This window comes from Tamandua tetradactyla, chromosome 1 (assembly GCF_023851605.1).
Source record: "Tamandua tetradactyla isolate mTamTet1 chromosome 1, mTamTet1.pri, whole genome shotgun sequence".
Classification (NCBI taxonomy): Eukaryota; Metazoa; Chordata; class Mammalia; order Pilosa; family Myrmecophagidae; genus Tamandua; species Tamandua tetradactyla.
In genome coordinates, this window is record NC_135327.1 from 163942039 (window position 1) to 163964115 (window position 22077).

General features: G+C 36.8%; 1 protein-coding gene across 1 annotated transcript in view; it reads right to left on the reverse strand.

Moving 5' to 3' along the window:
- The window catches only part of SLC13A1 (solute carrier family 13 member 1), a 118442-nt gene extending 97236 nt beyond the window's left edge, over positions 1 to 21206 (reverse strand). The window contains exons 1-2 of the mRNA XM_077120214.1: positions 21095 to 21206; positions 3647 to 3775 (exon numbers count right to left, since the gene is read on the reverse strand). Of these exons, the coding sequence (XP_076976329.1) occupies positions 3647 to 3775; positions 21095 to 21193 (228 nt within the window). The 5' untranslated portion in view covers positions 21194 to 21206. The remainder of the gene's footprint in view (positions 1 to 3646; positions 3776 to 21094) is intronic.
- Positions 21207 to 22077: the final 871 nt, after the last annotated feature.

Below are 22077 nucleotides of genomic sequence, written 5' to 3' on the forward strand. Positions count from 1 at the left end.
AACTGAGGTTTTCTCTGATTATGTCTTTTTCAATTTCGCTTATGGAAATAACTCCCAGTGACTGTACTTTATCACTCTGGGAAGCAAATGAGAGAATAAATTCAAAAGAAGACTTATATCTCCAACATTGACCCCAACATGACTCCAGGCCTCAGCTTCTGATTTTATAGAACATGCCCTGATTTTCCCCCATTTCAGTTGATGGCAACACCATTTTTCCATATGGCAGGTTAACAAACTGTGAATGATCCTTGACTTCCTTCTTTCAATCATATGCTATATCAAATCCATCAGGAAATTTTACTGGTTTATCTTCAAAATATATTTTAAAATATGTTTCATATCTCCCTTATTGCCCATTGTCTGTATTGTTACAGTTGTACCTGGATTATTGCAATAATCTTCTACCTGTTTCCTTGTTTCTACCTGGCTTTTTAACACAAGTGATCTGTTTTAATATTCTAATGCTGTCAGAATGTAATACACCAGAAATAATCCACCTTTTATAAAGAGGGTTTCTTTAGCTACAAATTTACTAATTTGGGAACGTACACTGCAATGTCTGTTCGACTTCTTTCCTGGCTTCTGGGTTCAAATGGCTTTCTCCAGGGCAATTCCTTTCTGTATCACCAAACATCTAGGTCTGAGCTGACTCTGAGCTCCTCTCTTCTGACTCCTCCTTTTCAGCCTTAGTCATTGCAGAATGCACTCCCCATAGCCAACTGTGATGAAATCAGCCATAGATGAAATTCATATGCTAATGATTTAAGTCCACAGCAATGGAACAACTGGACAGCATCACCTGGCCAAGTGGACATCTGAACTATTACATGATCCTTTTAAAATCTAAGTCAGATCATGTCACTTTTCTGCTCGAAACTCTCCGGAGGTCTCTCTTCTTGTGGAGTTAAAGCCTCCAGTGGCCTATTTTGCTCTTCCAGCTTCCAGCCCTTCCTCCCATCACCTACCTGGAATCACTTTCTGCCATTCTCCTTCCTCAGTCACACTTCTCCAGTAACAGTGAGGATGTGTATCTGCCTTAAGGTTTTTGCACTAAGTGCTTCCCCTTCAGCAACAATTTCCCCCCAGATACCCAAATGGCTAACCTCTTCATCTTCTTTACGTCTTTATTCAGGTATCACCATCTCAATGAAATCCACTCAAACCACCTTATTTAAAACTGCAGCTCTCTCCTGCTCCCCATTATGCATTTCTTTCATAGCACCCAAGTACCTTCTAACTCATGTAATTTATCTATTTGTTAGGTTTATTGTTTATTGTCTCTCTTTTCTTCTTCACTGATGTATTCCTGAGTGTGTAATAGAGTACTAAGCACCAGTTATTTACTGGATAAAGACATAATGTAGCATATATACATATATTTGTGTATCTGCACATATATACAAATTTACAGATAAATACATTTTCAATAATATTAAAAAATAATATTGGCATCTGTTGGGAATATAAAATTAAGCACAATCTACATATTTAGGACTTCAAGTTAAATTCCAATGATATAAAATAAGTGTAATATTTGTTGATATTCTTCAATGTGCTCCGGAAATACAGGTATTTAGCAGTGGCTTAATAAATAAGTAAAGGAAAGTTAGAACAATGGTGCCCAAAGAGTTGTGTGTAGGGCTCAGAATTTAAATGAGAACATCAAAGACACATTGTTCTTTTAATTGACATATTTTTGATTCAAAGATGTAGCAATAGGCTATAATGATAGCAGCTGTCAATGCATTTCATGCTTTTAGTGGGAAATAAACTTTGTGAATATTAAAGCTCATAAGAATGTGTGATGATTTGTGTAATTTCCCACAAATATTCTTTGACTTGACTGTTACAACAATCCTTGGGCAATGTGTCATTATCATTCCCTATTTAGAAATGAGCAAAAAAAAAAAAAGAGTTATTACAAGTTCAGGATCATACAAATAATTAGTGGTAATTATCTGGTTTTAAGCTCAGGTGTTCTGATTAAATCTCTACCTCTTTCTAAAATATTCTGTCGCTTTGGTCAACTATCTATGGTAAAAGGTCAATATGCCCTGTCTATAAAGAAAATCACAAGATGAAAAAACATTCTTTTACAGAACAAAATTCACTTAAAATTAAAACAAATTTAGGCTGAAATACCAGAAGGGAAATGAAAGCTTCACTTAGCGTCCTACAGTCAGAATCTTTCTAGAGTGATGCATTCAATTTCATAGGTGTAAAATAATATTAACTAACATATATTGAGTGCTTACATTTATTACTTAATTTAATCTTACTTACCATTGATAAAATAGAGTAAGTTTGTTCCAAGAAGAGAAATGAAGATGCTGGTGATGAGTAACATGGGGGATTGGGTGGGGATGAGGATGGGAGTTGGGTTTGAAAACCACAAAGACTACAGTTGTGAAGACTTAAGGAGGGAATTATATTTATCTTCAAATCTGAACATTATTATGTAGGGAAAAGGTGAAGTTCATTTATGGAATCCTAGATGTTAGAGAAAAGAAAAATGAGTAAAAGTGATTGCATTTTCAGGCTTTGGATCAATAAAGCTGAGTCACTTAAGAATTAAAATTATTCAGAAATGGCATGGATTTCCTTATGGTATATTAGAGACACATACATAGTAAATCTTTAAGCACTTGCTAAATGATCTCATCTGCAAAAGTTACTGTGGAGGGAATCTTTGCCCATAGTGGGAGACCTCCCTTCCAAGTCTAAAATTCTCTAACTGTTAAATTAGCCTGAGTAGGCACCTCTAGGGGAAAGAGGACTCTTGGACAAGTATTGGCAGCCTGAATGATACAATTGCTGTTGGCACCTGACATTTTGCTGGTCTCTAGTCAACCCCCATTTACCACAAAGAAGCAGAGATACATAGTTGGCAACTCAAAACCACATTACAAAGATGAGCCTGAAGGCAGCAATGTTGGACCCAGGCAGAAGGTGGAAGTCCAAAGGTGATAAATTACATGGGCTCCCACCTTGAACACAACATCTTTCCTGAGAATGTTTTAGCTGTAGTTTAGGCAGGTTTTGTGTGAAATTACATAGAGATGTATATTCTGGTTTCAATGCATTTCATGCTTTTAGTGGGAAACTGAATTGATTTTCTTCAGATGGGTGCTTTTCAATTGTATAAAGGTAAAAACTTAGCATGAATAAACTCCTCTCAGCAAGCGCAAAATAGAAATACACGTGAAAGCTAATTTGACTTTAGCCTCTGAAATAGCAAATTTGGGGACAAGAAAACAAAGAAAATTTTTCTTCATTGAAAAACAACATTTTTCCAACACTGTGCGAGCCTGAGTTCTGAATAGAAAAAGCTTATGCAGGGTGTGAAAGAGTTGCCTATTTTAATGGGAGGGAGGCACCAGCCATAAAAGATGGCCAGGAAAGGGTGGACCATGAATTTCCCCCTACTGATATGCATGACTCAAGAAGCTGTGATCTGTGTTTGTTCCTTGAAGGTGGGCATGCATGTAGGATTCCAGGGGGGAGAAGGAGCTGGAAGTTTGGGGGACTTTTGTGGGATGATTAATAACTGGATTACTGCTTACTTATAAACAACTCCTCTCAATGAAAATATAATTACAAATTAAGGAATCTGATTATGACAAATATTTGCAGGAGAGCTTACCTTATTAGAGGGCATGATCCCAAGCATAGGGAACATTAAGCCAGGCAGCAAAGCTGTTATGGACAGAGGCAACGCTTCCGTGAGCCAAAATATGGCAACAACAAAGAGTATGTAAGCACACTGTGCTTCCTGGAAAGAAGAAAGGTGAAACACAAGGTAAAATAATGAGGTTGGAAGTTCATTTGCAAATCATAACCACATTTGCCTAAAAAGCCAGGTTACAGAAGAGGTAAGAAGAAGCTCTAAAGCCTCTGCAGCACTGAGTTGGACAGAAAGTAGTTCTTTCTTAAGGGTTCTAAGTTCCATATTTCATAAATACTAAAAACAAAGATTTAGCAAATCCTCAATTTTTTGCCCATATTTCCTTCCAAGTAGATAAGAAGAGCATTGTGATGACTAATTTCATGTATCAACTTGGCTAATGTTCAGTTGTTTAATCAAGCAATCACTGGCCTGAGAATGTTTTGTGGATTTAAATTGTCAATTGAATGCCTCTATGGCTGATTACATCTATACTCAACAAAGAAGGTTGCCTTCAACAATGAGAAGGGTCTTTTCACCCAATCAGTTAGAGGCCTTTAAGGGAGAACTGAGGATTTCAGTGGTGAGAAAGAAGAATTTCTGTCTCTATCGGACAGACAGCCTCTCTTGGGAAATTGATCTTCATGTTCATTGGAGCTCCTAACTTGAGGCCTGCCTGTGGAATTTGGACATGCCAACCCCCACAGTTTCATGAGTCAGTCCTTATAGTAAATCTCTTCATATTCATATATGTCAGTTCTGTTTCTCTAAAGAACCGTGAATAATACAAGCATATAGTAAATACACTGCTGTCAGTGTATATGGATGTTTGTGCTCACCTTCAATTTGCCCTATAAAAATGCACTCCCAGTTCTAAAATCCAGAAATATCCAATTTTCCCTGGGGCAGGTCACATACTTGCCTTTAACTGCATTCCTTGGTGCCTAATTGGGTGTGGCCCCAGCCACAAGACTTCCTTCTCTTCTAACTAACATGTAGATCAATTCAGGGGAAAAACTTTTTTTTCTGGACTTAGTCTCAGAAAAAGAAGGACAACATCAAGTTATGTGGTATGTGTGCGGTTGAATCCAGCCCCTAAGTGACATGGAACTGGAGAGCACGAACCATCTGCTTTGTTTTTTGAGAGAGATTGCTGAGCTCCTAGGAGGTTTGCAAGGAATCTCAAAAGAAATGAGAGTCAATAGAATCTGTTGCTTTGCTGAGTATAAAACTATGGGTTTCTGTTTGGGGCACTGTTAAGAAAAGGTTGAAATGTATCATTATATTAGACTTATATAAGTAATTTTAATATGAAATCACCCAAATTTAGTAATCAATGTAAAGGTTAGCATATCTTACATGTTTTTTGTTTGTTTGTTTGTTTACTGTTATACTGCTTAACCTGTGAATTCTGAGTTCCATTTGAACAAGTCATAAAAACTGCTGTTCGAGAATAACGAGATATTTTATTCAAAGGTTTTCTAAGGCAATGCAATTTCTAACTCTGGCGAGTCCTCTGGGCTTGGTGTTTATGTGCCCAGCATCTATACTTTCCGTGGGTTTTTCTAAGAAACCCTTAATAAAGCAGCATTATGTCAAATTGTATTGCATTATCTTTTTAAAAGAGAGAGAATAAAGGTATTTTGATGTTGACAGTACGCAGTCCACTTCAGTTGTCTTGATAAATAATAAAACAGCAAAACAAAGCCGAGCCTTGGCTGAATCTTCCTAACTTATTCTAGAAAGAATGTGTGAATACTAGACTAATTTAAAATGCCAGTGTCAGAGAAAGTCCAGGTTATGCATTTTTTCTTAGTGAGAATACATGGATAACCCAAAAGACCCTCTTTATGATTTTATGTTTTCTATCATGCTTGTTAGAACCTAGGTTTCAAGAAGATAATGTGCACTTTTACTAACTTGCTCCCTAGCTACAACCAACCAGTTTTTTAAGCAAATCTCTTCCGCTGTCATGTTACCTCTCACATGTGCCCTTCTGCTCCATACCACTTCCTCCACTGCAGGCAAGGTTGTTCCAAAACTAGCTAATATGCCAAGAACCCTTACTGAGTATGCTGTTCCCTTACATAAAGCCAGATTAAAAGACTAGTCACCCTTCCAACAATCTGGCAAAGGGTAATCTATAAAGAACTGCTAAAACAGCAGGAAACACATTTAAAATATGGTTCCAGCTATTCCTGCTCACCACATATGACCCCCGCCACAGGTATACACGTTGAAATGAAATTTGTTCCCAGTTCAACTAGACATAGTATATTCAGATGGGGGCACTTTGGGGACAGAGTAAAAGGCAAAATTTGAAGTACTAAATTATTAGTTTGACCAGCAACTGTCTTAAAACTATCAAGAGTCAATGACTTTCATTTTATTGAATAAAATTCAAAACCCTCACCTTATATAGGCTACCTTCACTCTAACTACAATAAGACTTACCCCAATCCTTCCTGATATCAATTCTCTATTACCAAAATGAGTCTTATTTATACCTTCTTGATATTTGGGTTCTGATCCCTGTCCCCCATCATGAGCCTTTTCTCTGAACCCTTATCCATAATGCTCAGCCAGGCAGTTGGTTATACTTTAAGCCCTGAGCACCAGCTTCTACTAGCCTGTGCCCATATTCTTGGCCCTTGAACAAGTTTGAATACTTGGACAAAACAATTGCAAACTGATGGCCAAGTCTAGCAAGAAAATATGCTTTATATGTCTCAGAGAGTTGTGTGTATGTCTGTTTGTGTGTTTAATTTGAATCAGAATTTAAAAGCCAGTAGATTTTATATTAAAAATAAAATCTGAATTTCAGGCTTCCCTTGAAAAACTGGTAGCATTAGGGTTAAAATCTCCCATGTAAACAATTCACCAGATCTGAGAAGAGTTTACCTTTAGAAGTCAACTCATGATTTCTAGTTCTGCACAGTGTCACCACACCACTTCACTCATTCTCATACCTCCTTGGCCTTTGTCTGCTTTGCAAATGTTGCTTCACCATCTTAGAATCAGCTTGCTGGACTGCTCACTTGGACTTCTCCATCTACCACCTTGCTACTCAAAATGTGGTCCAAAGTGATCTGGGAGCTTGTGAGAATGCAGACTCCCAGGCCCTTCTCCAGACATGTTAAATCAGTATCAGCATTTTCAAGATACCATTTCTTACTTAGGTTAAAATTTGAGAAGCCTGGACTACCCCTTCTTCCAGATCTTTTCTCTTATCTCTAACTCTGGGTATGGCTTGCAAACCAGAAACTTACTTTCAGTTAGTGTTCTCCTGCTCGAGGTGAAGTCCTGGGTTCATAACTTACTTTGAAAACTTATCTATACTTCAACATCCATTTAGAATTATTATCATCTGTGGAATTTCCCCCACAGTCACATATATTTCATATTTTTGCATAAAAGTACCTGGTGATTATCTTTATAGCTGGCTAAGGCACCATATCTGCATTGCCCTGAAAGCTGCTTTCCCAGAATTTATGGGGATTGCCCCATTTTCCCATATCCTATGGATGGCTCTTAAATGGATAGTGTGGTAGTTAGATTCAGTTGTCAACTTGGCCAGGTGAAGATGCCTAGTTCTATTGCTGTGGACATGAGCTGATGGCATGTGAACATCATCTGTTCCTGATTACATCTACAGTTGGCTAGGAGGCGTGTCTGCTGCAATGAATGGTGTTTGACTTAATTGGATGGTGCTTAAATGAGAGAGCTCAATGCAACACAGCCCAAGCAGCTCAGTATACCTCATCTCAGCACTCACAGCTCAGCCCAGGCCTTTGGAGATGCAGAAAGAAATTACCCTGGGGAAAGTTGTTGGAACCCAGAGGCCTGGAGAGAAGGCCAGCAGAGACCATCCTGTGCCTTCCCACATAAGAAAGAACCTCAATTGAAAGTAAGCTGCCTTTCCTCTGAAGAACTAATGAAATAAATCCCCTTTCATTAAAAGCCAATCCATCTCTGATGTGTTGCATTCCGGCAGCTAGCAAACTAGTAACAGGTAGGATGAGACCAATCATCCCAGTTTCCACAGGGCGGGGCTGATTTACACCTTTTGTCCCAATGTCCCTTCTGATTAGCAACCACTTTCATTCTCAAATATGTCCCTGTTTGGCTGAAAAACTATATAATTACTCTATTGATGTGACCTAAGAATACCTCCTTCTCAGCAGGTAGCATTCTCTCCTGCCATGCCAGAGACCCGGGTTTGATTCCCAATGCCTGCTCATGCAAAGAAAAAAAAAAAGAATACCTCCTTCTTCCAATTCCTTTCCTCTACTGTGTAATCTTCCTTGGTCAGATTCTGGTTTGTGGGCAAGAAAGTGTTATTTCCCAACAGTTCTTAGGCATACATTTCCAGAAGCCTGATCAGGCACAATCCCAAGTAGTTTTTCCAAAGAAAATTATATTAAAATATATATAGGGGCAGGCCATGGTGGCTCAGCAGGCAAAAATGCTCACCTGCCATGCCAGAGGACCCAGGTTCAATTCCTGGTGCCTGCCCATGTAAAAAAAATAAAAATAAAAAAATAAAAATAAAATAAAATATATATAGGTAATTTTTTGCTTTGAAATCAAAGATTTGTGAATGTTCTCATTCATAAAAAGGAATTGAAGATAGATTTCCTAAATTTGCATCCTTCATCCCCCCCAAAAAAACTAATATGGGAAAAGGTGAGTAATTTTGGGTGAGCAGATTCTTCTAATGAAGAAGACAACTCAGGAGTTGTCCAACTGCACTGCAACTCAAAAGGAAGCCTGAATTTTTTTATATAAAACTCATTTTTCAGTAGAAAATAAAAAGCTTCATTCTGTTACTAAAAATTAATACGGTGACCCATTATCTCTAGCAAAACCATTTTTGTCTTCTACGAATCTCTTCTTAACTTTTCTCTTCTCTTCTTTTCTCTTCTCTCTCTTTCTCTACCTTTACAATAAGTGTCCTACTCTGAAAACAAAACCATCATTCTGTCATGCCTGCTGCATGCCACCATTAACATCCTGACTACCACAAGAGAACAATAGTAAAAGAAGGTCAAATTGTCAAGTAATTTAGACTGTGGATGATAAATCTTCTTCCCCTTCCCACATGCTTAAATCTGATGGAATCACTAATACAACTGATATTTTTATTAGAATTAACACAACAATAAAAAAGTAAAAATTTGAATCAAATTCTGTTCTAGAGATAGCAAAGCAGTTTAGTATCATGGATTCTTACTGAATTGAATTATATCTGTACAAATAATGTCTACTTTTGCTTTATTTATTGTAAATGAAAATATATAGAGAAAAAGATTTGAAATTATGACTAACAGTGCTCTTAAACCTCAGACCTCCAATTAAATGCCATGATTCCTTCTCAAAATATTATATTATGTGATGATATTAAGAATTACTTGTGATGATATTAAGAATTACTGATTATATATGTAGAATGGAATGATTTCTAAATGTTGTGTTAATTTCTTTTTTTTCTTTAATTAATAATAATAAAAAAAAGTCTGTATCTCCTCCTCACCACCACTTTTGGAAGTCACATGGGAGAATTTCAGGAAACAAGTCACAAACAGCCAGCCAGAGGCATCTGTGTAGATTTTGGGTGCAAATTCCATCAGGTGTGATTTCACTTAATCTAGGGTTGCCTGCTCTGTGGGTGTCACTGAACCCCCTGGCTCATTTAGAGCCATCTCCATCTTTTCTATTGGAAGAAACTTTTCTCATGCTACCAGAAAAATGAAGCAATCACATGCAGATTGATTTAAAAATTGAAGGATTAGAATCTACCTAGTAAAATATTTTTTTAAGATTTCAAAATTATGAAAATTTTAGAACACAGAAAATAATATGACAAACACGCTGGTACACCCCATGATCTTTCACAAATATTCATATTTTCTTGTGATGTTTTAAAATAAAACATTTCACACAGTTAAAGACTGATGAATACCTCTCCCTCAATTCCTTCTCTGCTGTCCATCCCCAAGTCAACCACTATCTAGAACATGGTATGTATCCTTCCCATTCATGTTTTTGTAATTTTTACTACATCAGCGAGCAATACGTGATTTTAAAATTAAATAAGTTTTACTGTATGTATCATTTTCAATGCACTTTTTCACTGATTATTTTATGTAAGTCAAATGTGTTCAAATCTGTATCTGTAGATCTTTTGTTAATTCTATTACATGCACATAGCATTCTTTTCCATGAATATATTACAATTTATTTTTCCATTTTTTTCCTGATGACTAAGAGTTTTTCCTCTACTTTTTTTCACTATTACAATGCTGTGAACACATTTGTACCTCACTCTAAGACAGTTGAACCAGTCTACCTTGATATTGATAATGCGAGAATTCCCATAACTCTACATTTCACTAATCCTATATTGGACTAATTTATTTATTTGAAAAACTGATTATATGAAATTGTCTTATTGCCATTTAATCTGCATTCACTTGAAAGACAGTGAAGCATTTTATCATGGTTATTAGAATTGTTTCTCTTTTGTAGATTATTTGCTTATAGTCCTTTTCCCCTTTTTGTTGGATTGTTTGCCTCTTTTTCCTCATGGTTTTATGGAATCATTTTCATATACTTAATAGTATTTCTTTATAAATTGTATATTTGCAAACATCTTAATCTCTTGCTTGTATTTGAAATTTACTTTATTGTATTTTTATTAACTAGAGGATTTTAATTATATTGCAATGGTTTTTAAAATCCTTTTTTTATGATTAGTGGTTTTATTATCTTACATGAAAAACTCTTCCTTTATTATATTTTCTATATTTTCCTTTAATTCAAAGCTGTTTCTTTTTAAGTATAGCGTTTGAATTTATTACTATAGGGATATTATATATATATATATATATATTTCTAAATGGATAGCCAAAGTGCCCTAACTTTTTTTATTGAATAGTCCATCTGTTGCCCACTAATTCATAATACTACACATTTCCTATATCAAATTTTTACAAATGTAAACATATATATCTTGGGGCTCTTTGCCCATTCCCCCCACTTTTAAATCAGTTCTTGCTCAAGTATAATGTTCTTAATTACTCTAGCTTCTCAATAAGTTTTTCAATAAATCATTTATTGTACAATTTTCCCAAACTTGTCTTGGTAGTCTTAGGCATTTACTTTTGTATTTTCAAATATAATTTCAAGCTCTGAGAGGAATCTATTTAAATTTTGATTCAAATTGTACATAACTTATACAGTAAAAACTGGCATTAAAATATACCCCATCTTAGGGCCTAGAAACACACAGAAGCTAGAGATGGGTGAATGGATAGCTAATGAGGGTGAAATTAAATGTAAGGAAATGGATAGAAGCAACGGCAGTTCATTAGTGGGTTTATAAGTAATATTGCCATATTGAAAGTAAACGTGATTGAAAGAGGTTGTATAGAGCCATGTATCCCATTGATTAACACTACAAATATAAATAAGTGATTGCAAGGACTTCTTCAAAAGTATTAATTTTGTACAGAGTCGCTAATAGGGGGGTACAGGGAAAAATACTATTGCATGCTATGAGCTATTTAACAGGAAGACATCAACAATACCACAGCAATACCAGGGGTAAATAATTTGGGGGGTAAGGATAAGAGTTAAGGGGAGCTTTGGACTTTCTATTTGGTGATTTTTCTCTTTGGAGCAATGAAAATTGCCTAAAAATGAGAGTGTTGATAATTGTACAACTAAGTGAGGATCATGCGAGACACAGGTTAATGACTTCGGACATTAACAGGATGTCCAATGGATAGAGGCAGCTGAAGTATACATTGATTGAGAAGTAGAATGGAAAACTGTGGTGTATACATATAATGAAATATTGTGTGGCTACAGGAAGGAACAAAGTCATGAGGCATGCAACAAAGTCAATGAATCTTGGGGACATTATGTGGTACAAAATTAAAGCCAGAAACAAAAGAGCAAATATTGTATGGTCTCTTTTAAAAAATACCTGTAAAAAAATGGGTTCCTAGATTGTAAACTCTTATAGCAGTAACATTTAATCCAGAGCTGTTAAGTCTATTTCTAGATTTTGAGATGCTGTGCTATATACATGTATAATCTGGTATCTCCTTGGAACTTTGGGTACCTGTGTGACACCTAAAACTGAGAGTTGGAGTTTTGTGGCTCTGAAAATCAGCATTGCTACTACATACAACAATAGCTAAAAAAAAAAAAAAAAAAAGGAGAGATCACGCTTCAATTAGAGATAAGAATTAACTAGATCAGGCTGTGACTAAGGTGAATGAGGATACAGGGGTAAGGATTGTATTGTCTGTTTTTTGGAACTTCAACTACACAAAGGAAGAGAGAGTTATTTTTGTCCAAAACCTAAATTTTCTGTAGCGTATAATATAACTTAACCTGTCTGGATAGCTCATTTAAACAACCCAAACATCTGGTGCCCAGAATGGGAATGAGGGCTTATAATTTGTATAGTTTAAGGTAATACCTGGATACATCCCAGAGTATGTTAAGCAGTTAATTAATAAGTATTGGCGAAGGTGCTTGAGGGGTGGGAGAAAAAATATGGAACTATTAAGCTTTACTACCATGGAAATCCCAGATACTGTCTCAAATACTAGGGACTCCCAAGTCAATAAGCCAAGGCCTTGATTTTGAGACCTGCTTTTGTGAAGCTTATTTCTATAGCAGAGAAACTAAGCCTACCTTTAGTTATAGTTTAAAAATTTTAGGGGCACCCAAATCAATAGGCCATGCCCTCGCTCCTGAGGCTTACTCTTGTGAAGCTTATGTAGGTAGTGGAGAAGCTTAGACTACATATAAGTATGCCTAAAAGTTACCTCTAGAGGACCTCTTTTTTTTTTTTTAACTTTTTTATTGTATAGTATAACATACAAACAAAACAAAGAAATGAAAAAGCAATAGTTTCAACAAGTGGTTACAGGACAGATTCCAGAGTTTGTCATCGGCTACCATACGATCCTCTCAGATTTTTTCCTTCTAGCTGCTCCAGAATATAGGAGGCTAAAGGGCTTAAATACTTTCTGTATCATCACAATCAACTTTTCTTTCCCTTCTTTTTTTGTTTTCTCTTTTATACTCACTCCTCTTTGTCAAACAGTTTTACGGTTGTCTTCAGCCAGTCCTTATATCTCACTCAAGAACAGGGTCTTTTCTTGCCAGTTTGGGGTTCCTGTCCCGCCAGCAGATCTAATCACCCCGCTAGTGGGTAGCTGTGTCAGGTCCTGGCTGGGAGTCTGGACAGGGTCTGCTTCCTATGACCCACAGGCTCAGGTGGTGATCAGTCTGGCTCTTTTGGTCTTTCGCAGCTGTGAGGAAGTCACTCTCCAGCCCTTGATTTTCTGTTATTGTTAGGAAGTTATTCATTATTTAAAAGATCATTATATTAGAGAAGTTTGAGTTTATGGAACAATCATGCATAAAATGCAGGATTCCTATATACCCACCCTATTACGAGCACCTTACATTGATATGGAACATTTGTTACAACTGATGAAGGCAGTTATATTTATATAGTTACAACTGTAGTTATAATATTCATTATAGTCCACAGGTTAACTTGGAGTTCACAGAGCATGTGGGAGTACTGTAGTCCACAGATTTCACCTTCACTGCACTACTTCAGTTTTCTGACCCATTCTGCTCATAAAGATGTTTATTTGCTTTGTGTTTAGAGTGGAAGAGGGGGTTGGATTGGGGGTTTAACTGTATAAATTTCAATATCATCTAAACTGCTGATCACAGGCTTTACAAATAGAAAAGTATGTTTAAATGTTAAGATATTTTCTAGGAAAACAGACAAATTTGTTTTCCAGCTTATTTTTGAGTAAGAAGATGGGGAAATAACTTTCATGAATGTCTGGTATGTACCAAATGCAACATTTGATAGTACACTTGGTTTACCATATTCAGTCCCCATCAAAATTCTATGAGGTCGGTACTGTAATTCCATATTAAACTAAGGTTCAATGACCCCGTGACTGGTATGTGGTGGAATTAGGTTTCAATCCAAGTACAAAGTCTATGAGAGCACATATTTTATATTTATTGCCCAATTCCAAGTACTTATAATGCATTTAATAAGTGCTCAGTAGCATTATTGAATATTTTCTGCATTATTTTTACCATCGCTTTTATTCCTATATCTTGATTCCTATAAAAAACACTCTATCTCTATCATAGGCAGAAGGTCCCCTACCAAGAAACCTCTTTCTTTTTGCCTTGTTCCCCTTTTTTCTCTCCTACTTGCTTTTTTTAAGGTCTTCCTACATATATGTATTTCTATATTTATACATATACACACACAGAGGCAGATTTGTGATATATATAATAGGGAATATTTGGGGGGGGGTGGGTAGGCATTCTATCGGCCAGGAATCAAGCCCAGGATTTCCAGCATCACAGGCTAGAAGTCTACCATCGAACTTCCTGGGTACCTTGGCACTGTATATCTTGACTATCACTCCCAAGAGTAAATGCCTGTGTATTTTTTTCCAGGAGCTCTCATTTATCTTGCTAACAGACTGGAATTGGAACTAAAATTCTTACTTGCATAGGCTAATTCCCCGTAACTGACATTCTCCCACTTCCTCAGCCCCCATTTGACTGTATCATAGTCAAATATTGTCCTAACCACCTCAACTAATACAGCCACAGCATTTGCTGCAGAGGTAGAAACGGCAAATAAAGCTATGACTTGGCAGTTTGGATAATGACTTTTTCCCCTCACAATGTTCCGGCTGTCAAATTTTCTTGGGAAATGTGGCTGATTATCTTTAAAAATCACCTTGGTTTTCTTTTAAATTATAGCTCCAGATGGAATTGAAATAGAAATTAGGTTTTAAAATATAGGCTTTTTTTTTTCCCCACCTCTCCTCCCCTTTTTAATGACACACTGGCTGTTAGGGCATAATTTGTCTGATGAATTGGTGCGTATGTGGGTACGATCTCTCAGCACAGCTTGAGAAAAGCAGAACCAGTCACAGGCCACACTCATTGCAATTGGTTTTCTAAAGAGAACATGAAGCAATTAAGAAAGGAGAAAAATCATGCCTCCTAAATCTGAATACCACAAGAAAAGCACTATTATTATTTGACAGAGTCTTCGAAGGGCTTTGCGTGTTTTATGTTACACCTACTGCTACTACTCCAGTGATTTCAGAAGAATCATGTTCATATTAATTCCAAAGCTTAAAATGCCTCTCAGTGTCTTGAGTTGGGAGGATGGCAAGTAAGAAGGAACTCAACTCCAAAGTCAAGAAGGAGTAACTAGCATTTCTTGTTGGTTTTTAGTGGGCAGAGGCAACCGGTGGAGAGTGGGGGAAGGCAATCAGTGGCCAATTACAGGGGAAGTTTTAACTTCACCCTTTTGTTCCACCTTTGTCCACACCCAACCAGGCACCACAATGTACTGTTTTCACAACCCCGGCATGTGGTGAAACTGGAAATAACTATGGAGATCATCTAGTTCTCCAGCCTGATTGTGTATGGGTGTGACTGAAACAAGCCAATGGGTCAACTGCCTCAGAACCAGATTACCTGGGGAGCTTATATAAAGTGCAGCGTTCTGATCTTTGTACATAGGTTGTAATTTTTTCAGATGAATCTGGGGTAGCTAATTCACAGACATCTAAAGCACTTTTATGGATTTTGTACATTTTACAGATGAGGAAGTGAGTCAGTGACTAGCACGTCAGAATTACATGAAGGGTTTTTTCAGAACATGCTAGATAAATCAGGATGGCTAGGTTAGGCTGTAGCAAAATGCCCAAAATCTCTGCTGCTTAAAATGACCAAAGTTTATATCTTGCTCACACAAATATGTCCCACATGGGTTGTGATTACTCTGCAACGCAGGTTGAGAGAGGCCTCATCTCAACATATGCTTTCAGGATCACAGGTTCAGAACAATAGGAAAAGGCCAAGAGAGCACAAGCTTCTAAAAATCAGATATCACAGTCATTTGAAAAGCAATATCATCTATGGACTTGGGAGTCAGACCATACAATATTTGCTCTTTTGTTTCTGGCTTTAATTTTGTACCACCTATAGAGAAAGAGTTGAGGATGGCTTCAAAGAAAGCAGTTCCAGTGGGAATGGAGACAGACAAGCAGATGTGGGAGCTATTTTGGAAGTAGCACAGCATAGCTTGAATGATAAGCTATTTACAGATATATGAAAATCCGGGATAACGTGCGGATTTTAGACCTGGGAATCTGGTGAAGGGTGACAGCAGTCCCAGAGATAAAGAAAACCAGAGGAACAGCAGGTCATGGGCAAAGAGGGACTATGTGTGGGTGGTGGGGGATGATCCTTGGTGGTTTATCCACCTTTTAATTACTCTTCCTTAACACAAATTATCTGTTTGCACCATTTTGTATGTATTTATACATAACCTTAATTTGTGATTAATGTTTATTATAGCGTATATTAACTTTTCAGAAAGTCTGTGCGCTTTTTGAAGGAAGAAATGTAAATTTAAACTTCTGCTTGTGTCCTACAGTTCACCTGGAAGAATAGTGTGGGCATAGCAAGTTCTAATAAAATATTTATGGAAACAAAAATATGTTAAATTTGAATTTTTTACTTTTGTCCATCCACCATATTACTATAAGTATGATTTCTATGTTTTATTTTCCTTTTTTCCCACGTTTACCCTCCATCAGTTTGAATTATCTCTGGTCTCTAAAATATTGACTTTGGAGATTATAACCTTTTCTCCCCTATTTTAAACATCTACCTCACTTTAAAATCATAATTTAAAATAGTAGCATTTGTTTTCTAATCATAGATTTAATAATTTGATTCAGTTCTCTAAAAGTTCTTTATGTTTTCTTGGGATTTCTGCCCTCCCTCTTCTTTTACTTGTAGTCTTTTTAAATTCTCTCCCACTCATGTCCATGTTCCTTGACAGACTTTGCATCTTGCCACTTTTTTCCTCCTTTATCCCTTTAAAGTTTTTATTTCTTTACAACCATTACATTTCTTCCATCTGCTTTATTTGATTTTAGATTTATAACAAAAAACATACTTTTTGTTATAATCCTTTTTTTCATTTATTATGATATCTATTCTAACTTTGAAATTTATGATGTATCAAAAGAATATATTGTGAAGGAAACATAGGCAGCAACTGACAGCTGTGGAAATTGTGCCCATCCTTAGGGCTACATCCCCCCACCCCTTTCTGCCATTGCACTAATGCTTTTCTGTTCTAGATCAAATTGTATCCCCTCAAAAGAAATGTTGAAATACTAACCCTGGTACCTGTAAATGTGATGTTATTGGAAATAGGATCATTGCAGATAGAATGAATTAATTTTAGTTACATTTATTTAGTTTGATTAAGTTAAGAGGGAGAAGAGACACAGACAGACTCACAGGAGAAAAAGTCATGTGACCCACAGAAGCAGAGATTGAAGTGCTGCACCTGTAAGCCAAGGGGTGCCACAATTGCCAGAAAACCATCAAAAGCTAGGAAGAGGCAAGTTCTTATCTGGGGAGGTTTAAGAAATGTAATATATTTCATCTTCAAGATGTGGAAAATTCAGTGTGCCTATTAATTCCATTCAAATATTTATGTAAATATAATTACATTACAGGCTGTTTTCTAATCACTAACTACTAATTGGGGAAAGAGTAAGAATATTTTTAGTTCATGTGACAATTAAAAGACATTTCTGACGTTTCAGTGTAAATTAGAAATTAGGATTACATTAGCAAAGCATCATTTCCACCAATGTATTAGGAGTGTACTTATTACTATTGTGGAAGCTATAAAGACACAGATATTTAGTTGTGGCTAAGAGCACTGGCTCCAGACTTAGACAGATGTTGGTTGGAAAAATCTGTGTAGTTAGATTTTGGCAAGCTATTTACTCATTTCTGTCTCTGTTTCTAACCTACAAAATTGGAATAATGATAGCACCTAACTTGTAAGGACAAAATTTCAGATTCTACTTGACTTTTGTCCTAGGGCTTCTGAAGCAAAACATATTTTCCTTTGCTATAAGATGTCATTCACATCTTATTTAATTTAATTTAATTTCCCATCTTAGAAAATATTGAAAAACACAGTCGTAAGTTCTCTTCCAACTAGAAGATCTTAAGCGGCCAACCTAATGCCAATACTCAGGTGAGCCATGGTAAGCATTTGGGCATGAAAGGAGGGGAAGAAACACCACATCCTGACATGCAGACATGGCCAGGTTGTGGAGTTGAGACTCTGAGGCACTCAGCAAACTGCACACTTTTAAGTATTCCGCTGCTTCACTTCTCATAGGCACATCCCCAGTGGTTAGAATCACTGCAATTTTCTACCTTGAAGATTTGAGTAGCATGAGGTAAATTGAGGAAATAGCTAAGACACACAGCTTCTGCGGTATGACCTGTCTAAGGCATTATCATGAGGAGAAATGCCTGAGCTGTAAATAAATGACCAACAAGCCACAATTTATGTCATTCTTCAAGATAAGGAATAAGTCTTCAGAAATACAGAATGTAGAAAAGATAAAAAGAAAATCACTATTAAAGCATAAATTCTGAATTCTGACAGACCCTGAGCTCAAATCCAATCTCCACATAGTTGGGTGGCCTTTGTTGATGTACATGTCACTGAGCATCAATTTACTCAAGTGAGAAATGAGGATGATTAACACATATTTTATCACCTCATTGGGTTGCAATGAAGGTACAATAAGATTAGTTGGGTAAAGCAGCTAGCAGAATAACTGGAATGGAAGAGTGCTCTGCAAAGTCAGTCCCTTCTTCCGTTTACATTTAAAAACCATTTTGGGCATATTTTAATTGTTGTCACTTAACTATTTTGACTTGAGATGAAATTAAGGTAGGGGTTAAAGTTAAACCAAAGAAACAGTTCAATAACCATAAACTTTTTTTTTTAAAACAAACACTGTTTGTAGGTTCTACATATATAGGCTTATCGTGCTTTTTTAAAACAATGTTTACTTTTTATGTTGCTTGAATTCTTTAGTTGTTCTATGACAGTGTCTTTAAAAACACGGGTTTTCCAGTTTGGTAATCTGAAAGTTATAGTACACTGATATTCATCAATGTCAAAGTAAACCTCTATTTAAATATTATACCCTCTAAAGGCACATATTCTCTGACAAAAAACAAAGGTCCTGATTTCATTGTAAATGGCTGTTAAAATAATTTTCTTGAGTTTAATTAGCAGTTGATTGAATGAGTAGCTGTGCATTTAAGCAGCCAAAAAATGAAATCATGTTATTGTACCAGGAGAAAAATCCTCTCATTAACATTGAGTTTTAGCAAATGAGTTGATTTAAGGGAAAGGAAAGAAGAACACAGTTTTTCAAATACGACTTGATGTCAGGCCCCTGGTTTCAATACCGACCTAATGTCCTCTTGTCACAGCAGCTTAGAAAAAAATCAATCACTGCATTTCTTAGTAATGCATTTTCCACTTAATGAATCATTCACTGAAACCACTGCTTTTTATTTATTTACTTGTTTTTCTTTCAAAGGATTTATATAAATTTCCTCTGAAGATTATAGAGGATAATCAAAGCGTCACGCATTTATATGTCAGAGGAGCAGAACAGATGATATGTAATCATGGCCTAAGTTTGCTTGACTAGTTTAATTTCCTACTTTCTCTGCCTTAAGTAAGGATCTACCATTAAAATATAGCAGGAGTTCATCTGTGAACTAGGTTGTGCTCACAATAGGATTCCGCCAGGTTTGGGGAACCTGTAGGGTAGGATTTCCAGGGGACTTAGAAAGAGGTCAGTGTACACATATATGTTAAGTCCAGAAACAAGTACTTTCTGGAAATTGGTATTAAATCCTGCATCTTTGACTCTAATTTGTCATCTGGTATGGCTGCCAGAGACTCATATATGAGCCCAAGGAAGAAGTTGCTGGGGTGGAAGAGGAAGGATGGAGAGAAGAGAGTTCATCACACAGAATCGAAAACCAAAAACAACTGACTATCCCTGCTGTTTTTCTAGAAATTCCACTAGTCTTTGGGGGTTCAGAACAGTGTTTGACTGAAACAGAGTGTGGACTTCTTCCTTCCCTCCAAGGAGTACTATGAGGCATCAGTGCAAGGAGCGATCCAACCTGGGAGGCTGTAGCTGGAGGTTGCACCTAGCAGGAGACAACCAGCATTTGTGGGTAGCAGAGGCCAGTCCTTTGACAGATTGGCAAGTGGAGGAGACTTTGGCAGAATCAAAAAGGAATTTTGATTAGCTCACATGACTTTCTCAGAGATTCTCAAATCAATGGAGAGACTTCTGAGGGTGATCGAAGGATCCAACATATTATAATTAATTTGACTATTTTTATAACACAGATTGGTATACCTAGATTAACATTTGTCAGAAAAGAATAGCAATGAGATTCTCTTCCAGCAAGAGAGAAGGCATCATGGGATGGTGCAATTTGCACTGGTTCTAGTCAGCACACCTGAAGGGACTCCAACTCTACCACTTACACTCTGCCAGACACTGCTCCACGTGCTTTATGGGTGTTTATTCATTTAATCCTCACAACAAGCCCATTATTGTCCCCATTTGTACAGAAGAGAAAATGAAAGCACAGAGAAGTTAAGCAATGTTCCCAGGTCACATAGCCTCTAAGTGGTAAATCTAGCACCTGAAAGTAAGAGCCTGTGCTCTTATCACCATGTGACACATATTTTTCTTAATTTCCCTTGCACAGAAATGGTGCTTACTAAATGTTTGTTAACACATAATTTTATTAAAAATGCATTGAGTTTATTATTCTGGGTTTAGGAGATTGGTCCTAATAGACACATTGCATTTAAAAGCAAAGTGTTTATAAGTATACTACAATGAAATAAAATCTGAGATTATCTTAACATAATATAGTGATTTAGTAAATTTTCTGATTAACCAAGGGAAATTAATGCTTTCAGTGTCTTCTTATCCCAAGAGGAAACCAAATTTTGAGGAGGTTCTGTGACCCACACTAAGCTACAAAGCTGACAAGCAAATTAGTCTGTGCTAGAGCCCCAGACTCCCTCATTGATCCTCTAAATCCTTCCTCCAGGACCACATCACTGTCTAATCTCAGGCAGAGACTGGGCTAACCAAGAATACCCACTGGAGTTTGGTGACTTGAACAACAAAACCCGAGGCTTGGGCTTCTTTCATGCCTCCTTTCATCCAGTTAACAGGAAGAGAACACTTGACTATTCTAGTTAATCATGAAATTCTGGTTAATCATGCTGAAAATCAATCATAAGTAAATGGGGAAAACACAATGGACAATCATTCTAACTTCCAACACATCATAGCAATACCTGTTTGGCTTTCAGCCAGGCCATCAAATTGCAACAACCAAGGATAATTGAAATAAATCAGGAAATTCACCAGCTTCTTCAACAGGTTCACTTACCTTGGCATGGAGGATGATAGGCAATGGTAGTAAAAACAAAAGAGTGGAAACAACGAGGAGAAGCCGGCGATAAATCAGAACATAACTGAGCAGCTTCATTGTCCTGAGCAAATGCCTTCGATAGTGAATGGCTCAATATACGGCAGATGTTAAATAACTAACCTGGATTAATATTTCTCCAGCTCATCATCTTCACTCACTGTGTTAGAAAGACCAACATTAGTTAAAAATAAATCTTGTTTTATTATCGTTTTACAGTCACAATTAGTATGGAGAGATAAGTCCAAGAGTGTTTGCCAAAAAAACAAACCATTCGCTCATTTGGACGTTGAAAGGTGAAACTTGTTTCCTTACTTTCTTCATTCACATTTACTGGTATATAGAACGAAGGAGTCTAGGAGAAGGCAAAATTGTGAAGTTGGTTGAGCTGCCCAGAATTAAGTCTCCCCACCCTGTTTGATGTCTTCTGACTTCCTGGACCCCTGACTGAAATAGCTACCAGGTTACAGTGATGCCTCTAGTGCCCTTTATAGGGAAACATATTTTCTGACTGAATCAAAAGAGCACCTCCAACCGTAGGAATGTCAGTATAAGGCAAGGGTGTGAGGGAAATGTTTTGGTACAATTGGACTTTTCTGGGGCTTCTCAACAAATGTGTTGAGGCAGCCTTCTGTGAAGAGCTGATCACTCCCATTCACAAAACCTCTGGTCCCATTCAAAAGGTAAATATGCTACCTCTGATATTGAGTGGCATTTTCCCCCAAAACCACACTCAGTGATTTCTTCACTACTTGAAAGCAAAGTTCTGTGTACTTCTTGGATCCTATGGTGACTTTATACAGGAAAACAAAATGACCATAAGGTCTTTTATAAGCCCTCCCCTTTAAGACCTTTGCAGGGTTGAGCTGATATTGTTATGCTCAATACTGATTAGATAATTACCAGGATTCTTCCCAGAGATAAGTCATTAGGGCTATTCAAAT